Source organism: Oncorhynchus nerka, linkage group LG18, assembly GCF_034236695.1.
Source record: "Oncorhynchus nerka isolate Pitt River linkage group LG18, Oner_Uvic_2.0, whole genome shotgun sequence".
NCBI lineage: Eukaryota > Metazoa > Chordata > Actinopteri > Salmoniformes > Salmonidae > Oncorhynchus > Oncorhynchus nerka.
Window position 1 is genome coordinate 56,640,467 of NC_088413.1, and position 16,593 is coordinate 56,657,059.

A 16,593-nucleotide genomic window follows, 5' to 3' on the forward strand; every position below is an offset into this window, starting at 1 on the left:
TGTGCTCACTGTAGTCTATCAAGTCCAATACTAGTCGGATATTATTACATGTCTGCCCTTCATAAAACCAGACTGGGTCCTCTGGGTGTAAACTCTGTGGATTTGTTAAGTAGAAGTGCTCCTGAGTAGAATGGACCCCCTTTTTACTTTGAATTGTTTTTAAATAAACAAATAATTCACATATCTCATAGAAATACTTTACATTATTTTATAACTAGTAAAAATATATCAATAATTGTGCACATTTTCCATTATTTTCACCCTAATTATTCATGATTGGCTGAGAGAAATGTATGATATAACGATTGTGGGGGCTGTTTTGTTAGACTTCATACATCATTGCCTGCTGCTGGATAAACGTATGTGTTATTATGGCTTTACACCCCGTGCTATATTGTGGATAAAGACTTACTTGTCTATCAGAACACAGAGGGTGTTCTTTAATGGAAGCCTCTTCAACATAATCCAGTTAGAATCAGGAATTCCCCAGGGCAGCTGTCTAGGCCCCCCTTTTCAATCTTTACTAATGACATGCCACTGGCTTTGAGTAAACCGAGTGTGTCAATGTATTGGGATAACTCAACACTATACACATCACCTACTACAGCGTGTGAAATAACTGCAACACTTAACAGTTGAGTCAAGGAATACTTTTGTTTTGTTGCACTTGGACTACTGTTCAGTTGTGTGGTCAGGTGCCACAAAGAGGGACGTAGGAAATTTACAATTGGCTCAGAACAGGCAGCACAGCTGGCCCTTAAATGTACACGGAGAGCTAACATTAATAATGTGCATGTCAATCTCTCATGGCTCAAAGTGGAGAAGAGATTGACTTCATCACTACTTGTTTTTGTAAGTGTTGACAAGCTGAATGCACCGAGCTGTCTGGTGGAATGTCTTGTGCATATCCCACAAGACATGCCACCAGAGGTCTCTTCACTGTCCCGAAGTCCAGAACAGACCACGGGAGGCGCACAGTACTACATAGAGCCATGACTACATGGAACTCTTTTCCACATCAGATAACTGATACAAGCAGTAGAATCAGTTTGGAAAAAAAAGAAGATAAAATACACCTTATAGAACAGCGGAGACTGTGAAGAGACACACACACACACACACAAACACAGGTATAGACACACGCTAGCACACGCACTCAACACACACGTACATTGTAATATTGTTGTATGGTTGTATTTTGTATTGTAGTGATGTAATAATAATAATATGATGTACAGTTTTATATTTTGTTTAATGTGTGATTGTACGTGCCTTAATGCGTTTGGACCCCTGAAAGACTAGCTGCTGCCTTGTGGGGATCCCTAATAAATACAAATAAAGTACAAAGTATACAGGTTGGAACTCTTATTCTGAAGGATTCCCCAAAAAAAACGTGACCCGGAAGTGCTTTGTTATTATTGCCTGCTTCACAGCGGCATTACAAGAAACATGGCAGCCATCATGGCCAGGAACGTCCCTGGTATGTAATGTGTTGCTACATCATTGAGCTTTTACCTGTAAGGAATTCAAAGTTTTGTGTAGATTCTATTGATTATATACCTAGCTAATTGCTTGCCTAACGAGTCGTCATTCGTGGTTATTATTAGCGCAGCGCAGGCTAAGGTTATCCAATGCCAGCACATACTCATGGTGCTAGCTGTGTAACTAGCTATGTAGCTAGTGTGGTGATACTGAACAAGATATAGCTTACCTAATTTTAGAAATGTATTTATTTTTGCATGGACAGGCTTGATGAGGCCGTTGACTCTGTTTGCCAGGGGGCAGCAGATATGTCGGTTCTCCACCATAATCAATCGTCAAACTGTCCAGAGGTCTCTGGTCACTACTCCTGCATGGGCTTCTCTGTCCGCCAAAGGCTTCCAGACACCCAAGCAGAGCATCCTGCAACGGTGAGGGCTAGGCATACATACTGCTCATCAGATTCAGAAAAGTCATATCGTGCTGATTCAATTCCATCAAGTGCGATTAGCTTTTTTCTAAACTATTAATTTAGCTAGCTAGACAGCTTTTGTTTCAATTGTTTTTGAAAGATGCATTAATCAATTAAATTAATAAGATGAGAGTAATATCCCCAAGCTTTGTTTGTTTGAATGACATGAAACATTAAAACATTTTTAAAAAACAACAATTGTATTACTAATTTGGGTGGGGCTTGATTCTTGCAGGGTTGCACCTCTCATTCCCAGCCTGGTCCAGCAACCAAGCAGAAACCTCACGTACATCAGTGTGAAAAAAGGGAAGAGGAAATCTGTGAAGTCAGTGGTGAAGAGGTTCATGCGTCTGCACTGTGGCCTGTGGATTAGACGCAAGGTAATGTACAAGTCTCTCATTCTGTTTTCCTTAGGTTCTGAAACGATAAAGGTTGTGGCGTTGGCGATCTGTTTCTCCTCTGTCTTCAAATTGACACTTACTGCTGATTCTCAATAGGCTGGATACAAGAAAAAACTGTGGAAGAAGTTGCCTGCCAGAAAGAAGCGTTTAAGGGAGCATGTGTTTTGTAACAAAACACAGAATAAGCTCTTGGACAAAATGACCACAAAATTCTGGAAGAGGAGGAACTGGTTTGTCAATGATCCCTACAAGAAATATCATGAACGTGTCAACCTAAATGTCTAATGGCTAGAATTGTCCTTCCCACTCTGAGATGTGTGTACATTTGCAATTGATTAATCAAATTTCATTGTACACAAGAACATTGTTCACAGCATCATTTTGGTCAATGTAGAGTGAAATGCAGATTTGGGCAATTGATGAATAAAATGATCACTGTATTGTTTGTTGTTGAATAAATTAACTCAAATGTATTGAAATCTATTACATTTAAATATAATACAAAATACATAAGCCATGGTGTCACATTGTCTCATATTTATTGGCTGTTATCAATTCACCAACAGAAACACTGATGATGCAGAGAAAGCACATGTCATTTTAGCTCATCCCGGTCTGTCATCTTTTTTCAGAAATTCACAAAGGTTTGAGCATCATGGGAGATTCTGGTCTGCCAGAAGGTACTTTTTACTCTGAGGCCATCAGTCAGACATGTTTCTCATGTAATTTATTTGACTCAAGGTTGTGGAAACATGTATTTTGTCCATGAGAATAACTCTCCTGACCTTGCCACAAAGTGCTTCAAAAGAATATTGAAAAAAATATTCAGCACTTCAGAATCATTGTAAAATCGGCAAGGCAATCACTGAAGCAAATAAAAACTAAACTAATTCACCCAATGCTCTGTAGTAAATCATTTTCATATGATGACTTTCATTTATTGATCTGTGTGCTGCTAGATAGCAACAAACATGATTAACTTTATTTTGATCCATTTTATTTGAAAGGGCAATCACATTCCAACACAAAAACGACTAAAGTTGCAACAAAGATTTTAAAAAATTGTGCCACATGAAAACTGCCCATTAGAAGGAACCTCTTTCTGATAATTCCATGTGCAAACAAGTGTATACCAAAATCTTTTTTTTACCAGAAAGTGATTGAATTTGATGTAAACTAAACACACACCTGAGAAGCCTTAATTTATGTATTGAGAACAGTGAACTAAAATGAATTCTGCCCAAACCCCAAGTATAATTCACAGATTCAGTGATGTATTGTGTAATAGCCAAGAGGGTTCAATCTAAGTGAATTCACATACCTACAGTGCAGAAACGTTCATTTAAAGACCATATGTCACTCACCTTTGTTACTACTATTGGCAAAAACACTCCCGATATTCATGTAATTTACAAAAGGTTAGGAACCTGCCCAACTATAGTGTAATTGCTATGCCCTCATAGATATAGGCAACAGGCAGGTCGTAGAGAATAATTAGTCATCTGTTCATAATGGCTGGGAAAAGACAGGTCGACAGTTGTGGCTACATTGAGAAATGAGGTTTGAGTAAGAAGTGTGAGTTGACAATTTCTCAGTGAAAGCAGAGTATTGCACAGTGTTTTTAGACTCTGAGAAGGACCAGAGTATATAGCTCTCGCCACTGGCTATCTTTTGTTATACAATAGCTATACACTTCAAATCATGTTTTGTGTGCTAAACCGGAAAATACTCAAATGTATAGTGATGTCTATAAGGCATGAATAACACAAACTTTTACAAAACAATTGAATGACAGACTTGAATGCCAGATAAGTTATAATGAGATTGAAAAGTCGATTGCCAACATTTCTACCCCATAGAGCAATATCTTTATTTGAATACTAACTAATCCCATATAATAATCATTTTGGTAATGATAAATAACATGGTGATCAGTGAACTAAAAAGGAAAACATTTTTTTTACATTTCTGAAGTTCTTTTTTGTTGCCATTTCATGGTACTGGAACAGTTGCAGTAACTCTGAACATAGTGGATAGTGCCAATAGTCAATGACAGTCATAGTTATGTTTTTCATGATGTTTTAGTGCTCTTTGCAAGAAATACAAGTACTGATATTACTGTTTCTGTAGTACCAGGTACTCAATGTTTTATTTGAATGATTTAAGGCTTTATAATCAAATGTAAAGAGCTCTATTCAATCTGTATCGTGGAAGTTCAGCGTTACAGCGTGATTTAAATTTAAAGACAATGTTCCCACGTTAGTCAAGACTTTATTCGGCTCAATCAGATATTCCCTTCACATTTCTATCGCACAATCTGTAATGCTTCAGCGATACAGACTGAATAGAGCCCTTACATGCATTTGATGAATAATAATCAGCATTTTTAAAGTCCTACCACTGCTATTTTATCTCATAAAAATAAATACCACCTTTGAGGAGTTATACTAACCTGACAGGACAATTCATTTCAATATTCTGTGTCCTGTTAAATTGTCAGTACAGATTGTGTTTGCCAGGTTAAAGCTCTTCCTACAAACCCAAGAGAGGGAGTGGACAACCATATCCTTCATTACGGAGTATTTCACCCTGCTACGCTCCTGATGACTGATGCTACCTCAAACAGTGACCAAGTAGCCACAAAAAGATGTAAGTAACAATACATTCTGTTTTATGACACTAATGACCAGAGACACATACATGCATTTGTCTTTAAACATAGTATATAAAAAAAACTATTAATGATAAATACACACACTTTACATACATACAAAAACATATTCAATGACCGACAAGTCAATCCAAATGTCTGTAAGGTATGGAGCCCACTCTTGAGTGCTACCTTGATGGCACCCACCATCTGTCTCCTTTACAGTACAGTATGTGCCAGATGTCATATATATTAAGATAGAGGGTCACAAGTCACTTTGGTTTCCTTATTCTAAAACAAGGCTGCTTTATGCATTTAGCTTTTAGCCACATTTCCTTATTTACCCTCTTCTCCTTGCAGCTAAAGTGGTCTTGGGAGCGTTCACACAACATCACATGGCTTCTCTGTTTGAAGGCAGCTCGGCAGTCCTGGATCTTGTGAGAGGTCGTATGTCCCTAGGAGGAGGCTAGAAAGACAGATGGAAAAAAAGAGAGATGGGGCACGGATTAACCATAACGGTTCTGAAAGCAATAAATGACACATTATTCCTGATTTGTGGTCTGACAATGTTTGTCTTGTCTGTCTGATATGCATGCTCTGTATATCTATACTGTCAGTTTGGGCACAAGATTAACACTTAGTACATATGAGTTGACACATGGTAAAGAAAGCAATCCTGGAATGTTCTTTTCAGAGGCCTGTTCCAGCTTGTTTTCTATGGAAATTGGGAAATCAATACATGCAATCAAATCAATACTTCCATTACATTCAACAGCAAAGTCATATCAGCAGTGAAACAATACTGCAAAACAACATCAATTCATACAATTATCAGTCCACTAAAAATAGAAATGCATATTAGAAACTAATTTGTATCATAACGGTACAACTAATTTCAGCCAGAAAATGATCTTCCGTCCTCATTTTTGCAATGGTACCGTGCCACGAGGACCCAGTGTGTTAGTCACCACAGTCCAGTTCAGGGAAGTTAGAATCACATGCCAGTAGGCCAGCCAGTTTAAAGGAGTACCTCAGGCGCCTTCCTCTTAATCAGCCTGAGCTGTGGGGTGCTTGTTGACGTCCCCCCCCCCATGTCCTCAGTCTGCTCTGGTGCTGGGGGTGCAAGGGATGGAGGTGGAGAGGGCTGGGGGGTCAGGGAGGGTGAAGGAGGGAGTGTGGGTTTGGGGGGCGTAATAGCGTGGGACAGCAGCTCCTTGGTGTCACACTGGTCGAATCTCAACACCTCATACTCAGTCATGTCCAAATCCTGCCCTGCACCGTGAGAAGCAACGGTGGTGAAACATTAACAGACACACATCCGAATGTACACTGAAAGCAGCAGTGAAATGTTGTACTATAATTATTGAAGTGCTGTAGCTTCACTACAGAGAGGTTGTTATGAGGTCTAAGGGGCAGAGTAGGGTGGTTGTTGTTCTCTACACAGAGCACCGGAGCAGACATCAAAAGGACCATGTGTGCAGGCAGGGGAATAAGGACTAGAATAACGCTGAAAGATATGGGATTCCCTCTCTCACAGGGCAAACAAGCATAACAATGCTATACGGACGAGCACTCCTCTTCACGGCCCTTCATTTAGTCTCTGCAGAATCATGTTGAGTACACTGGATTTCCATCTCATCATTCAATATGCCATGGAAATGGAAAACAAAAGGCCAAAATAGCCTTTCATAAACCAGCTCTTTCAATATGAAGGATGCTGGTTGACCTATCAGCTAATATCATGTTGTTTTCATGAAAACACAGATAATCACGTTGTAAATATTCCACAATAAGTGTGTGGTAAGTAAACAAAACACGTTTTTCAAACATAATTTGAAAATGTGTTAATGATCCACACAGTACAGCCACTTACAGGAATAGTTACAGTCCTCCACAACAACATTTTTTAACAGAGCCATGGTGCAAAAGCATTCTTTTTCACCTTGTGGTTATTATTAACCTCTTGGAAGGTTAATAGACTAATCAATCCAAACAAAGTGAATCTCAACGAAACTTTGGGACTGTACAACACATACTGTATAATGAGACATGGACCACTGAACTGGTATGGCCACCGGAGAGCAGGCTCTGGTCATTCAATGATAAAAGCTAAACGTGAAGCATTCTCAGGTGAGTCTAGAACATTGATATTCAAAGTCGGGGGAATTGCAGTGGGGTTGCAAATTTTTTTTTTTCCATGGAACAATATCATTTTGTTGTTGTTGAGAAAAATCATTTGAAAAATACAATTTCAGTGAGTAAATGTATTTATTGGTTCTCTTCATTTTGATAGGAGAGAAAATGTAATGAATTGAAGGTTATTTGTTGATGTGAAAAGGTAAATGGACTGATTTTAATGTTGTGTGGTCAGATTTGGGATGGGGTCCCAAATGGTAAAGGTTTGAATAGCACTGGTCCAGAGCCTGCCTGGCAGCCATGTGGAGACTTACCTGCAGTCAGATACCACAAACAGGATATGTGGGATTAGGGGGACTAAGGAAAGTCAGGGCACAGAACTATTATCTCCAGGCTTAAACAGGAAAGAGGCCATATGATCATGTTTGTTTAAGCAGAGGAAACAGACCTGTTTTCAGGAGTGTCAACATTTCTAATGCCTTTCATTTGAAGCAATGAGCGATACTAAGCAGTAAGGTATTTAAGTTACTAACTATGGAGTTAAACTGTACTCATTGTTTTCACTAGTGCTGTGGTAAAACCATTATTTGCCCAATATACCATAATATGGAAACAATGAGTACAGTTTAACTCCCTAGTCAGTAACTTAAATACCTTACTGCATCATATTGCTCACTGCTTCAAATTAAAGGCAAATTAGATACGATTGGCAATGTGTATACCTCTAGCATGTGTACTAGTAAATATTTACTCTATTAGTCCGTACTAGTAGACATGCTAGAGGTGTACACAAATTGCCTATTGTACAGTATATACCCTTTTCAGTGTTACCATATTGCTACTTAGCTACTACATGGTAGTTACCTAAGAGGTGATCAAATTGTATTATGGAAAAATTATGTGCAATAGGATAATCACATCCCGAACCTGGCTGTGTCATTCATTCTGTCTGTATCCTGGTTAGTGATGTAAGTGTATGTGGCAGTATAGTCTCACCCTTGGTGTAGCCACTCTCTGACTTGCTGCGCATCATGTTCCTGGCCCTCTGTTGTCCAGCTGCAGACTGACTCGGGACAGATCCAGAGTCCACCTCAGTTGGGTCGGACTGGTAGGCAGACAAGTCATGCATGCTGAAACTTCGTAGTCTATCTGACAGTACTCCTTGGCTCTGGGGTGGGAGACAAAATACACGAACACTATGAATTATACATATATGTACACAGAAAAACATCACTTCACCCCACCATTCCCCCAGGACACATCAGAAATGGAAATAGTCAGCATTACCTTTGTCGCTGCCAGGACTGCAGCTGTGGCTGCTACATTCAAACCTTTCCTCCCAAAAGTCACCAGAGTATCGTAGCTTTTGTCCTTTGCTTGGCAGAGATAGTCATCAATATCCTGGACAGAGAGAAAAACACACATATTAATTGTGTTTTTATTGGCAGGCCATGTGAAAAACACACTCACAGATTTGATGTACTGTATGCAAACAATACATGTTGTGACTATTTGTAATGAACATGGTCGCTATCTGTCTTGAGATTGCTCTTTAGCAACACACGTTTCTTCACACATAAAGAGTGGACATGTTGATTGTCTTTTGGAATCAGTGCTATTGTTCATTTTCATCTGACACTGGGTCCGATGGTCCCCTCTCAACTCAGATGTGTTTCCTGACCCCAAAATAAAGTCAAAAGGAAAGGAACAGAAGGAAAAACCATGCCGTTTCCTTATGCCCCTCCACCCAAAACATGACCAGCTTGGACAATCCAACCTCTCCTTCGGATAATAGATCACAGCAAATCCTGTCATTAAAATGATTAGCAGCGCATTTAAAACATATATAGTATAGAAGACACCTTATAAAACATTTCAAGAGGACAAAGAAAAAAGTACTAATGCACTGGTCTCACCTTCTCTTTTGAAGATAGTGTCGGGTGAACAAACTTCCTGTATAGAACACTGGACCCCTTTGTGTAAGGAGACAGTAACCATACCACAAAGGCAATCTTCAGCTCATAATAGAAAGGAACCCTACAGTGAAGGGAAGAATAATACAGTGATCAGAGCATTCAAAAAATCTACTCCCCATTACAATACCATCATCAGTCGTGACTATCCTATGTAGGCCAATGTTATGTGACTCAGTACTATTGCAGAACAATATTTTGGACTTCATAACAAATTATATGAAAACAAGTGAAATAATACTATACATAAACAAAACAGGTATTTTATAATACAGCATTAACTTACCAACAGATAAATATATCCGTGATGGTTTCCATGGTGGTGAATAGTGCAAATATGATCCAGTACATCATCCATTTCACCTTTAAAAGCAAAATAACTGTCACAGTTAGTCTGATACATAATAGTTCAGGAATATTAAACTCAATTCTTATTAATCCTGGTTCATGTAATTCAGTCCACGATTTGGCTGGGTCTGTGAAACTGGCCCATAATAAACCCAGACTATGGTTTCATTGTCGCTTTTTTCATAATGTTGCTAATACTCACATATTCCTTCACATCCTTTGACTTGACAGCTTTGTATGAGGAGTATGCAGGATATAGTGTGCCAAATACAAGCCTGGAAAACACAAAACACGTCATTAGCTTATGCAATAAGTGCTTGTCCAGCACATCCACACACATTTATGGGGCTAAAAGCAAATAAAACTCACTGGTAACAACTGTCCAAAAAACAAACAACTCTCTATTTGTATAACTTTGATGTATAAGCTATACTATCTTGGCCTGGTCTCAATTGTAAATGAGAACTTATTCTCAACTTGCCTACCTGGTTAAATAAAGGTGAAATAAAATAAAACAATATGTCATCCAACTCCGCAGTAATGGGTATTGGGTTTCTGACGAATTTACTGTGTTAAAACTGTTTTAGATTTGATTGAATGCATAATGTTTATATAAACAAATAATACATCAACAGGGAGTGGCTCATATTCCAAGAAATGAGGAGAATCTGAGAACAGTCCCATGCGCACTTCCTTTGCGCCAAAGTCCCATTGCAATCAAAGAGGCCCCGCTAGACAAGTCAGAGTTTTACGTGCGCAACTATTTTCCAATTCCGCTCATATTGTTGAATGTGTAATTGACATGAAGACACTCATATTTTCAACAACAATTAAAACTAATGAGTGAGCAGAAAAAGGTGCACATTTAAAATTCGAATTTACTAAACAAGGCCACATGAGGACTACACCTGTGTATGACTATAACAGACAGGGGGACCCCTTGGCTTGAAGCAACAGTATGGCAACAGTTGTGAGTGTGACCTGCTCAAATTACTGACCTACATAGGCCTGTATAACCATACAGTTGTTACACACACAAGGTCACTCAAAACAAAATGCACTCAGTGTTTCTGCTTAAGACCTCAGAACAACAAATAAAATGTGTTGGATAGTCTATATAGAGCTTTGAACGCCAAGTCAGAAGACACTTGGAGCCTCACGTCTGAAACAGCAATGTAATATGATATTGTAACCTAAATTTAATTGACGTGCTATTTTGAGATTTGGCTAACTCCAAGTCTAAATGTTGTGAACACGTTTAACCATTTCGCCATATTACAACACAATAGAAATGACCAGTGGAGTCTATAATTCTGCTTCCATACATTAACGTGCTTAAATATTCGGATGACTCAGAACATTTGCGGCAATTGTCTTAGAAATATATACAACACTTTTATTGTAACCTGAGAGGGGTGACCCATCCCTTTGTTTTCCAAATAAAGGACATCAAGTATCATAAAATAGCTCTGCTTACCACTGCTCTGTGCTTTATAAAAGCATTTTATTATATAGTTATATTTGAATTTACTGTATGAAATCCCCTATCGATTACAGCATTATTGTTGCTTGATCATTTTCAACATGCATAGCTCTGCATGAGCAGACATAGAAATATACATATTTAATTTGGGCAATCACGTAATTCTTTGTCTGGAATTCAATGAAAACGCATGTAAATACATAATAGTCTAAATAAAATATTCACCGACCCTTTAAATGTGTTATGACTATTAAATTTAAAAAAAAAATGCCTTATTGAAATAAGGAATCAATCATAAACAGAGCACAATATTCTGTCTCGCCTCAAACCCCAGAGTCACCGTCTCTGCTCAGAAATAAGACGTAGCCTACATAGGCTATAAAGCGGCCACTGCGGTCATGCATCTTGTGTCACGGAAAAACGCATATTTACAGCAAACGGCATTATCTCGAGGTGGGATTTTTTTATGAAAGAAGAATGTGATTTAAAAAAAATACTTACACCACAAGTCTAGAGATTATCCAAGAAACCATTGCGCTGAGAAGGGGACGGAACGTGCTGTCAACAGGGAGGAGTTTCCTTCTTGAGCGTTGGCAGTTGCCATTTGACAGCAGCGTCAGCAAGGACCAACCACGGCGTCAAACGTTGCGCTGCACGCAGACATGAACGTGATACAGAATATTTTTTGTCTATTTAAATAGTTACTGGCCTAACTAACTGATGTGGATGTTCATTTTTAAAAATAGAACACTAACTAGGAAGATTGTGAGGTTGTAGTGACAACACCAACACCTTCTGTGAAATAGAGGGCCTGGATCTGGAAAAAAAAAAGGTGAGCAGACCAGGCAGGGTAAATGCTATTCAGAATCATTGGGAAGTCACTAGCCTAAAGTCACTAGCACCATTTAACATTTAAACTTCAATCAGGTTAACTTCAGAGTTGAAACATCTCAAGGATTCCTGATAGCATGGAGGAGGCAGTCTGGATTAAACATCTCAATAGTATACTATGATTGCAATACACCTGTAAATGCTCAGTTTCAGAAACAATAGTAATTCAATATAATCCACTGCCATTAGTTGAGGCTTGTAAATCATTTTGGGAAGTTTTTCCTAAAACATGAGACCGCTACAGTGCTTTTTTGGACTGGTAACATACATCAACAGAGGACAGAGATAGGGTTTGGTTACATTTGGTTATAAAGCTAATCCCTTTGAAGCCAAGGGAAAAGCAACCCAGACGAAAGATGCACTGTTTCGCTCTAAGACTCTCTCTCCTGAATGTGTTTTCACAGATGTTGCCCTTTCCCATAAAATAAAGCAACAAAAGTAAAGTGACCTACCAACCGAACGAAACACACATTTGTTCACTTTTTCCCTTTCATTCTACTCATCCATTTTCCTGAACTTTCAGGTAACATTCAAGTATTGAGAGGCCAGGCAACAGTAAAATCATTCATTTTTATTTCCATAATTTCCTGGCCACATAAAAAACAAAAGTATGCACAGAAAAAAAAAACCCCATAACACACAGGATCTGAAATGAGACTAACCAATCAGATTTTTTACTGAATAAGCAGAACAAATTTAAGAATTTAACAATAGTTAAAGAAGCACGATTTCAACATCCAAAATCGGTTAGAATTTGCATTCCTTTTTTTACCCCTCCAAACAACATTATATAAAGAAAATAGATATATGCACTGTACAGATAACTTTGCTTTTTACATCCTGTGTTTCAAATGCTGAAAGTAAATGAAATACATTGATTGTACAAAACATTAAGAACACCTGCTTTTCCATGACAGACTGACAACGTGAATCTAGGTGAACGCTATGATCCCTTATTGATGTCACTTGTTAAATCTACTTCAATCAGTGCCGATTAAGCGAGGAGACAAGATAAATAAGGATTTTTAAGCCTTAAGACAATTGAGACATGGATTGTGTATGTACGCCATTAAGAGGGTGAATGGGAAAGACAAAATATTGAAGTGCCTTTGAACAGGGTATGGTAGTAGGTGCCAGGCACACCAGTTTGTGTCAAGAACTGCAATGCTGCTAGGTTTTTCATGCTCAACCGTTTCCCGTGTGAATCAAGAATAGTCCAGCAACCAAAGGACATCCAGCTAACTTGACACTACTGTGGGAAGCATGGAATGTTTTCAACACCTTGTGGAGTCCATGCCCCGACAAATTGAGGCTGTTCTGAGGGCAAAAGGGGGGTGTAACTCCTTATTAGGAAGGTGTTGCTAATGTTTGCTATACTATTGTTTTACATTTTAGATTTCAGAACTAGATCAGAGTAGTGATGGATTAAAGTTTCATGAACACTAAAATTTGATGAGTCACTCATTTAATGTCGCAATGTAGAGCAAGACATTTCCATTACGGATTAGATATGTCAGTGACCGGCTCAGAGTAAGTCTCCGCCCACTGGGCACAGATGTCAGCTCGACTATCTATTCTATGTTGGTTCATCGTAATTTCATTGATTAGATCTAGAAACAACGTTGATTCAACCGGTTTTCACCCAGTGGGTGGTTAATCCACCCTATTGCAGGATGAAGCCTCAGCTTCCCCAAAATAATCAGACCATGCTCATCACTTTAGATAGGCATGAGCATTCTTTCAGCGATCTTGGGATTAATATAGATTTTCGCAACATTGGGTAGGTATACAGTCACCACACTTTGGGTGATTTCTGGGTTTACCCAGATTATATGCAAGGTCATAAAAGCCAACTTTCATAAGAACAGATCTGATATGTTATTTAGCCCTAAGCATTCAAAAGTTCTCAGCCCAAAGCGAATCATAAACAATAATGTGAAAGAAAGAGACAATATGTTTGAGAAGAGACTAGATTAACCCTAGACCAAAATTGTCTTTGTTCATACTTGAGCAGGCAAAAATACTTTAATGGGACTAAAAGCGGTCAAAGCTCAATCTTAGCTCCTTAAGGCTGCCAGTCTAGACTGCATCTCCTCAATGTCCTCCTCCGACTCATCCTCTGAGGCTGCGGCAGGAGGCTCCATTTCAGGTAGGGCGTCTGTGACTTTGCTAGGCGCTTTGCCAAGGGCGCCTAATATGGAACAAACCACCAGGGGTCAGCATGTACAACATTACATTTTTTACCATCAGCCCCCACCAGACAGGTGAACATTTACAGTCCCAAACAACTTTTTGAGACCAGTTTCATTGCCAGAAGGGCCATCTTTACCTGCTGTGATCTCAAAGAGGATCCTATCAACTTCTGCCTCTGCTGCCTCCTCCATCTCATCATCCTCCATGCTTTCAAAGGTATCCTCCAGCATCTCCTCTATGATACCAGCCTGTGGGACATACATGGCACCAAAAGGTTTTATCAATAATCAAACAATATTTACTAATTTATTCTTCAATATAAATTTGAACATAGTGCATAATATTGTTGGTTATATGAATTGTATGCTTGTAGCTTCGGATCGTAGCAGTGGTTCAAAACTGGACGGCTTCCCTGAGTCTCTCTAAAGAGGGTTTCACACCGGTATGTGACGCAGCAGCAATAGAGCAATGCACATGAGCAATGATGGATTTATGTACCCAACAGTAACACAGAGGCCACAGTGTGTCAGCGGATATGTGACTGACCTTCATCATCTCCTTGGACAACTCCCTCATGGTGCCCTGGATCTCTGGGATCTTCACTAAGCTCTGCATGGCTTTCATGACCTCTGTGCTCTTCTGAAGGGCGCCAGCTACACGCAATACAGCTGGACAAATAACAGCAGAGTCACATACCAGACACCACCCCTTTGTAATGTAACACGCAGCATATTACATGTGCAGTACATATTCATATTAGGGCCATGACTTGACCACTTGGCCTGACCAGGAAAAACTCTGCACCCCTACTAGCTTCCAGTGTTACAAAGCATTTCTATTCATTTGTCATCAAATTAACTTATCCTGGGCATTTTGTAACTGGTGATGCTACATCAGTAGTTTCCTTCACACTCACAAAGCTGATTCTTCATGCTGAGGAGTACAGAGTTCATTTGGGCTTTGGAGGCATAAAGTTTGCTGACTGCACGCTTCGACTGGACCATCTCTTTTGCAAGAACCACACATACATCCCTGTGTCCCTTTTTAGCAGCATCTTTGATGGATCTCTTTACCTTCTCCTCCTCCCTCTGAATGTCTGAGATAGAAGAGGAACAATGAGAGAGCACTAATATAATGTAATAGAACAAACTAATGTAGAACATGACAGAAGTTTGACAGCAGCTTTCCTTGGTGTTTATATTATTATAGTCTATTGTTTTTGCTCTCTGACATTCTTAAACCAATATTGGACTAGGCTTCACATAGCCTTAAAGTAGCCTTAAAGTACTTCTTCTCACCTCGAATTTGTCTGTCAATCACTCTCATCTCTTTCCTGATTTTGAGTGACCATTCATTTACCTTAATAAATGACAGAAAAAAGTGAATTAAGCTTCAACAAATCACTAGTAAAATATTACACTCAGATGTGTCATTCACTGTCAAGCTTAAGGGAATGACGTGTAAACAATGTTTTCTTCTTTCGTGTGAATTTGAAGCATGTACAGTGACGTTAGATTGATGGTCGTTTGTTTACATCCAAAGATAGTGCTGGCTGCTAGTGTGTAAATGAGCAACAGGCCAGCAGCCATAGGATTTGGGGGAATAAAGTTTGTAAATATAGGCTACAAATGATTCCAATGCAAGTAACTAGCAAACAAGCACGACTTATATTGAAGGCCATAAACTAGCTAGCAAGTTAGCTACTGTGTAGCTAACAATCAAACTGAAACGGTAATGTTAGCAACAATTGGCTTACGTTAGCTAACTCGTAAACTGCCGTAGTAAACGTTAGCTAGCTACATTAAAATATGATATTATTCGATTCAAGTTTAAATAAGACGGAGATCGTGATGAAAGGTATTGGATAAACGTCGCCATTGTTACAGTGCCATAAATAAACAGAGCAAGCTAGCCTAGCTGTTAGGTTCTGTACCTAGCTTAGAATGAGTTGTTTAGCTAGCTGTCAAGCTCGTGTCGCCCCTCACCAGAAGCCTTCACTTACCAAGTCTTTTGGTGGTTTATCTTGTGTTTTCCCGAACAGTCCCATTTTCATTACAACGATTACGTCAGCTAACCTAGCTAAACTGGTAATACAGAACACAACATAAACATTAGCATACACCTTCTACCACTTTCGGATCCCAAGCTACGCCACTTCGCCTCCCAGGCCACGTTCCAATACGTCAATGCTCCACCCTACTGAAGTGATGGGGAAAAGTACCCAACTGTCATACTTGAGTAAAAAAATACCTTAAGATACCTTAATAGAAAATGACTCAAGTAAAAGTCAATCAGTAAAATCTACTTGACTAAAAGTCTAAAAGTATTGGGTTTAAAATATACTTAAGTATCAGATGTAAAAATATAAATAATTTCAAATTCCTTATATTAAGCAAACCAGCTGCCATTTGGCAAAGCATTTGGCATATAGTGAGTCCGCCAGATCAGAGGCATGACCAGAGATATTCGGTTGAAGTGCGAGAATTTGAGTATTTTCCTGTCCTGATAAGCATTCAAAATGTATCAAGTACTTTTGGGTGTCAAGGAAAATGTATGTAGTAAAAAGT

At 39.0% G+C, this 16,593-nt stretch overlaps 3 protein-coding genes across 3 annotated transcripts; 1 reads left to right on the forward strand and 2 right to left on the reverse strand.

Moving 5' to 3' along the window:
* Positions 1–1,379: 1,379 nt before the first annotated feature.
* On the forward strand, positions 1,380–2,867 carry mrpl35 (mitochondrial ribosomal protein L35). The gene is made up of 4 exons (XM_029688084.2): positions 1,380–1,480; positions 1,748–1,910; positions 2,187–2,331; positions 2,449–2,867. The coding sequence occupies exons 1-4, from the start codon at positions 1,450–1,452 to the stop codon at positions 2,635–2,637; spliced, it is 528 nt and encodes a 175-aa protein (XP_029543944.1). The 5' UTR covers positions 1,380–1,449; the 3' UTR covers positions 2,638–2,867.
* Positions 2,868–4,161: 1,294 nt separating this feature from the next.
* On the reverse strand, positions 4,162–12,357 carry LOC115146177 (receptor expression-enhancing protein 1). Its single transcript, XM_029688081.2, has 9 exons — positions 11,698–12,357; positions 11,444–11,592; positions 9,662–9,734; positions 9,398–9,474; positions 9,055–9,175; positions 8,426–8,539; positions 8,135–8,306; positions 6,033–6,274; positions 4,162–5,468 (listed from the first exon to the last, which is right to left on the reverse strand). The coding sequence occupies exons 2-9, from the start codon at positions 11,473–11,475 to the stop codon at positions 5,394–5,396; spliced, it is 906 nt and encodes a 301-aa protein (XP_029543941.2). The 5' UTR covers positions 11,476–11,592; positions 11,698–12,357; the 3' UTR covers positions 4,162–5,393.
* Positions 12,358–12,389: 32 nt separating this feature from the next.
* Positions 12,390–16,221, reverse strand: LOC115146178 (charged multivesicular body protein 3-like). The gene is made up of 6 exons (XM_029688082.2): positions 16,029–16,221; positions 15,325–15,385; positions 14,943–15,122; positions 14,573–14,694; positions 14,163–14,274; positions 12,390–14,024 (listed from the first exon to the last, which is right to left on the reverse strand). Exons 1-6 carry the CDS (start codon positions 16,077–16,079, stop codon positions 13,891–13,893), a joined length of 660 nt encoding a protein of 219 aa, XP_029543942.1. The 5' UTR covers positions 16,080–16,221; the 3' UTR covers positions 12,390–13,890.
* Positions 16,222–16,593: the final 372 nt, after the last annotated feature.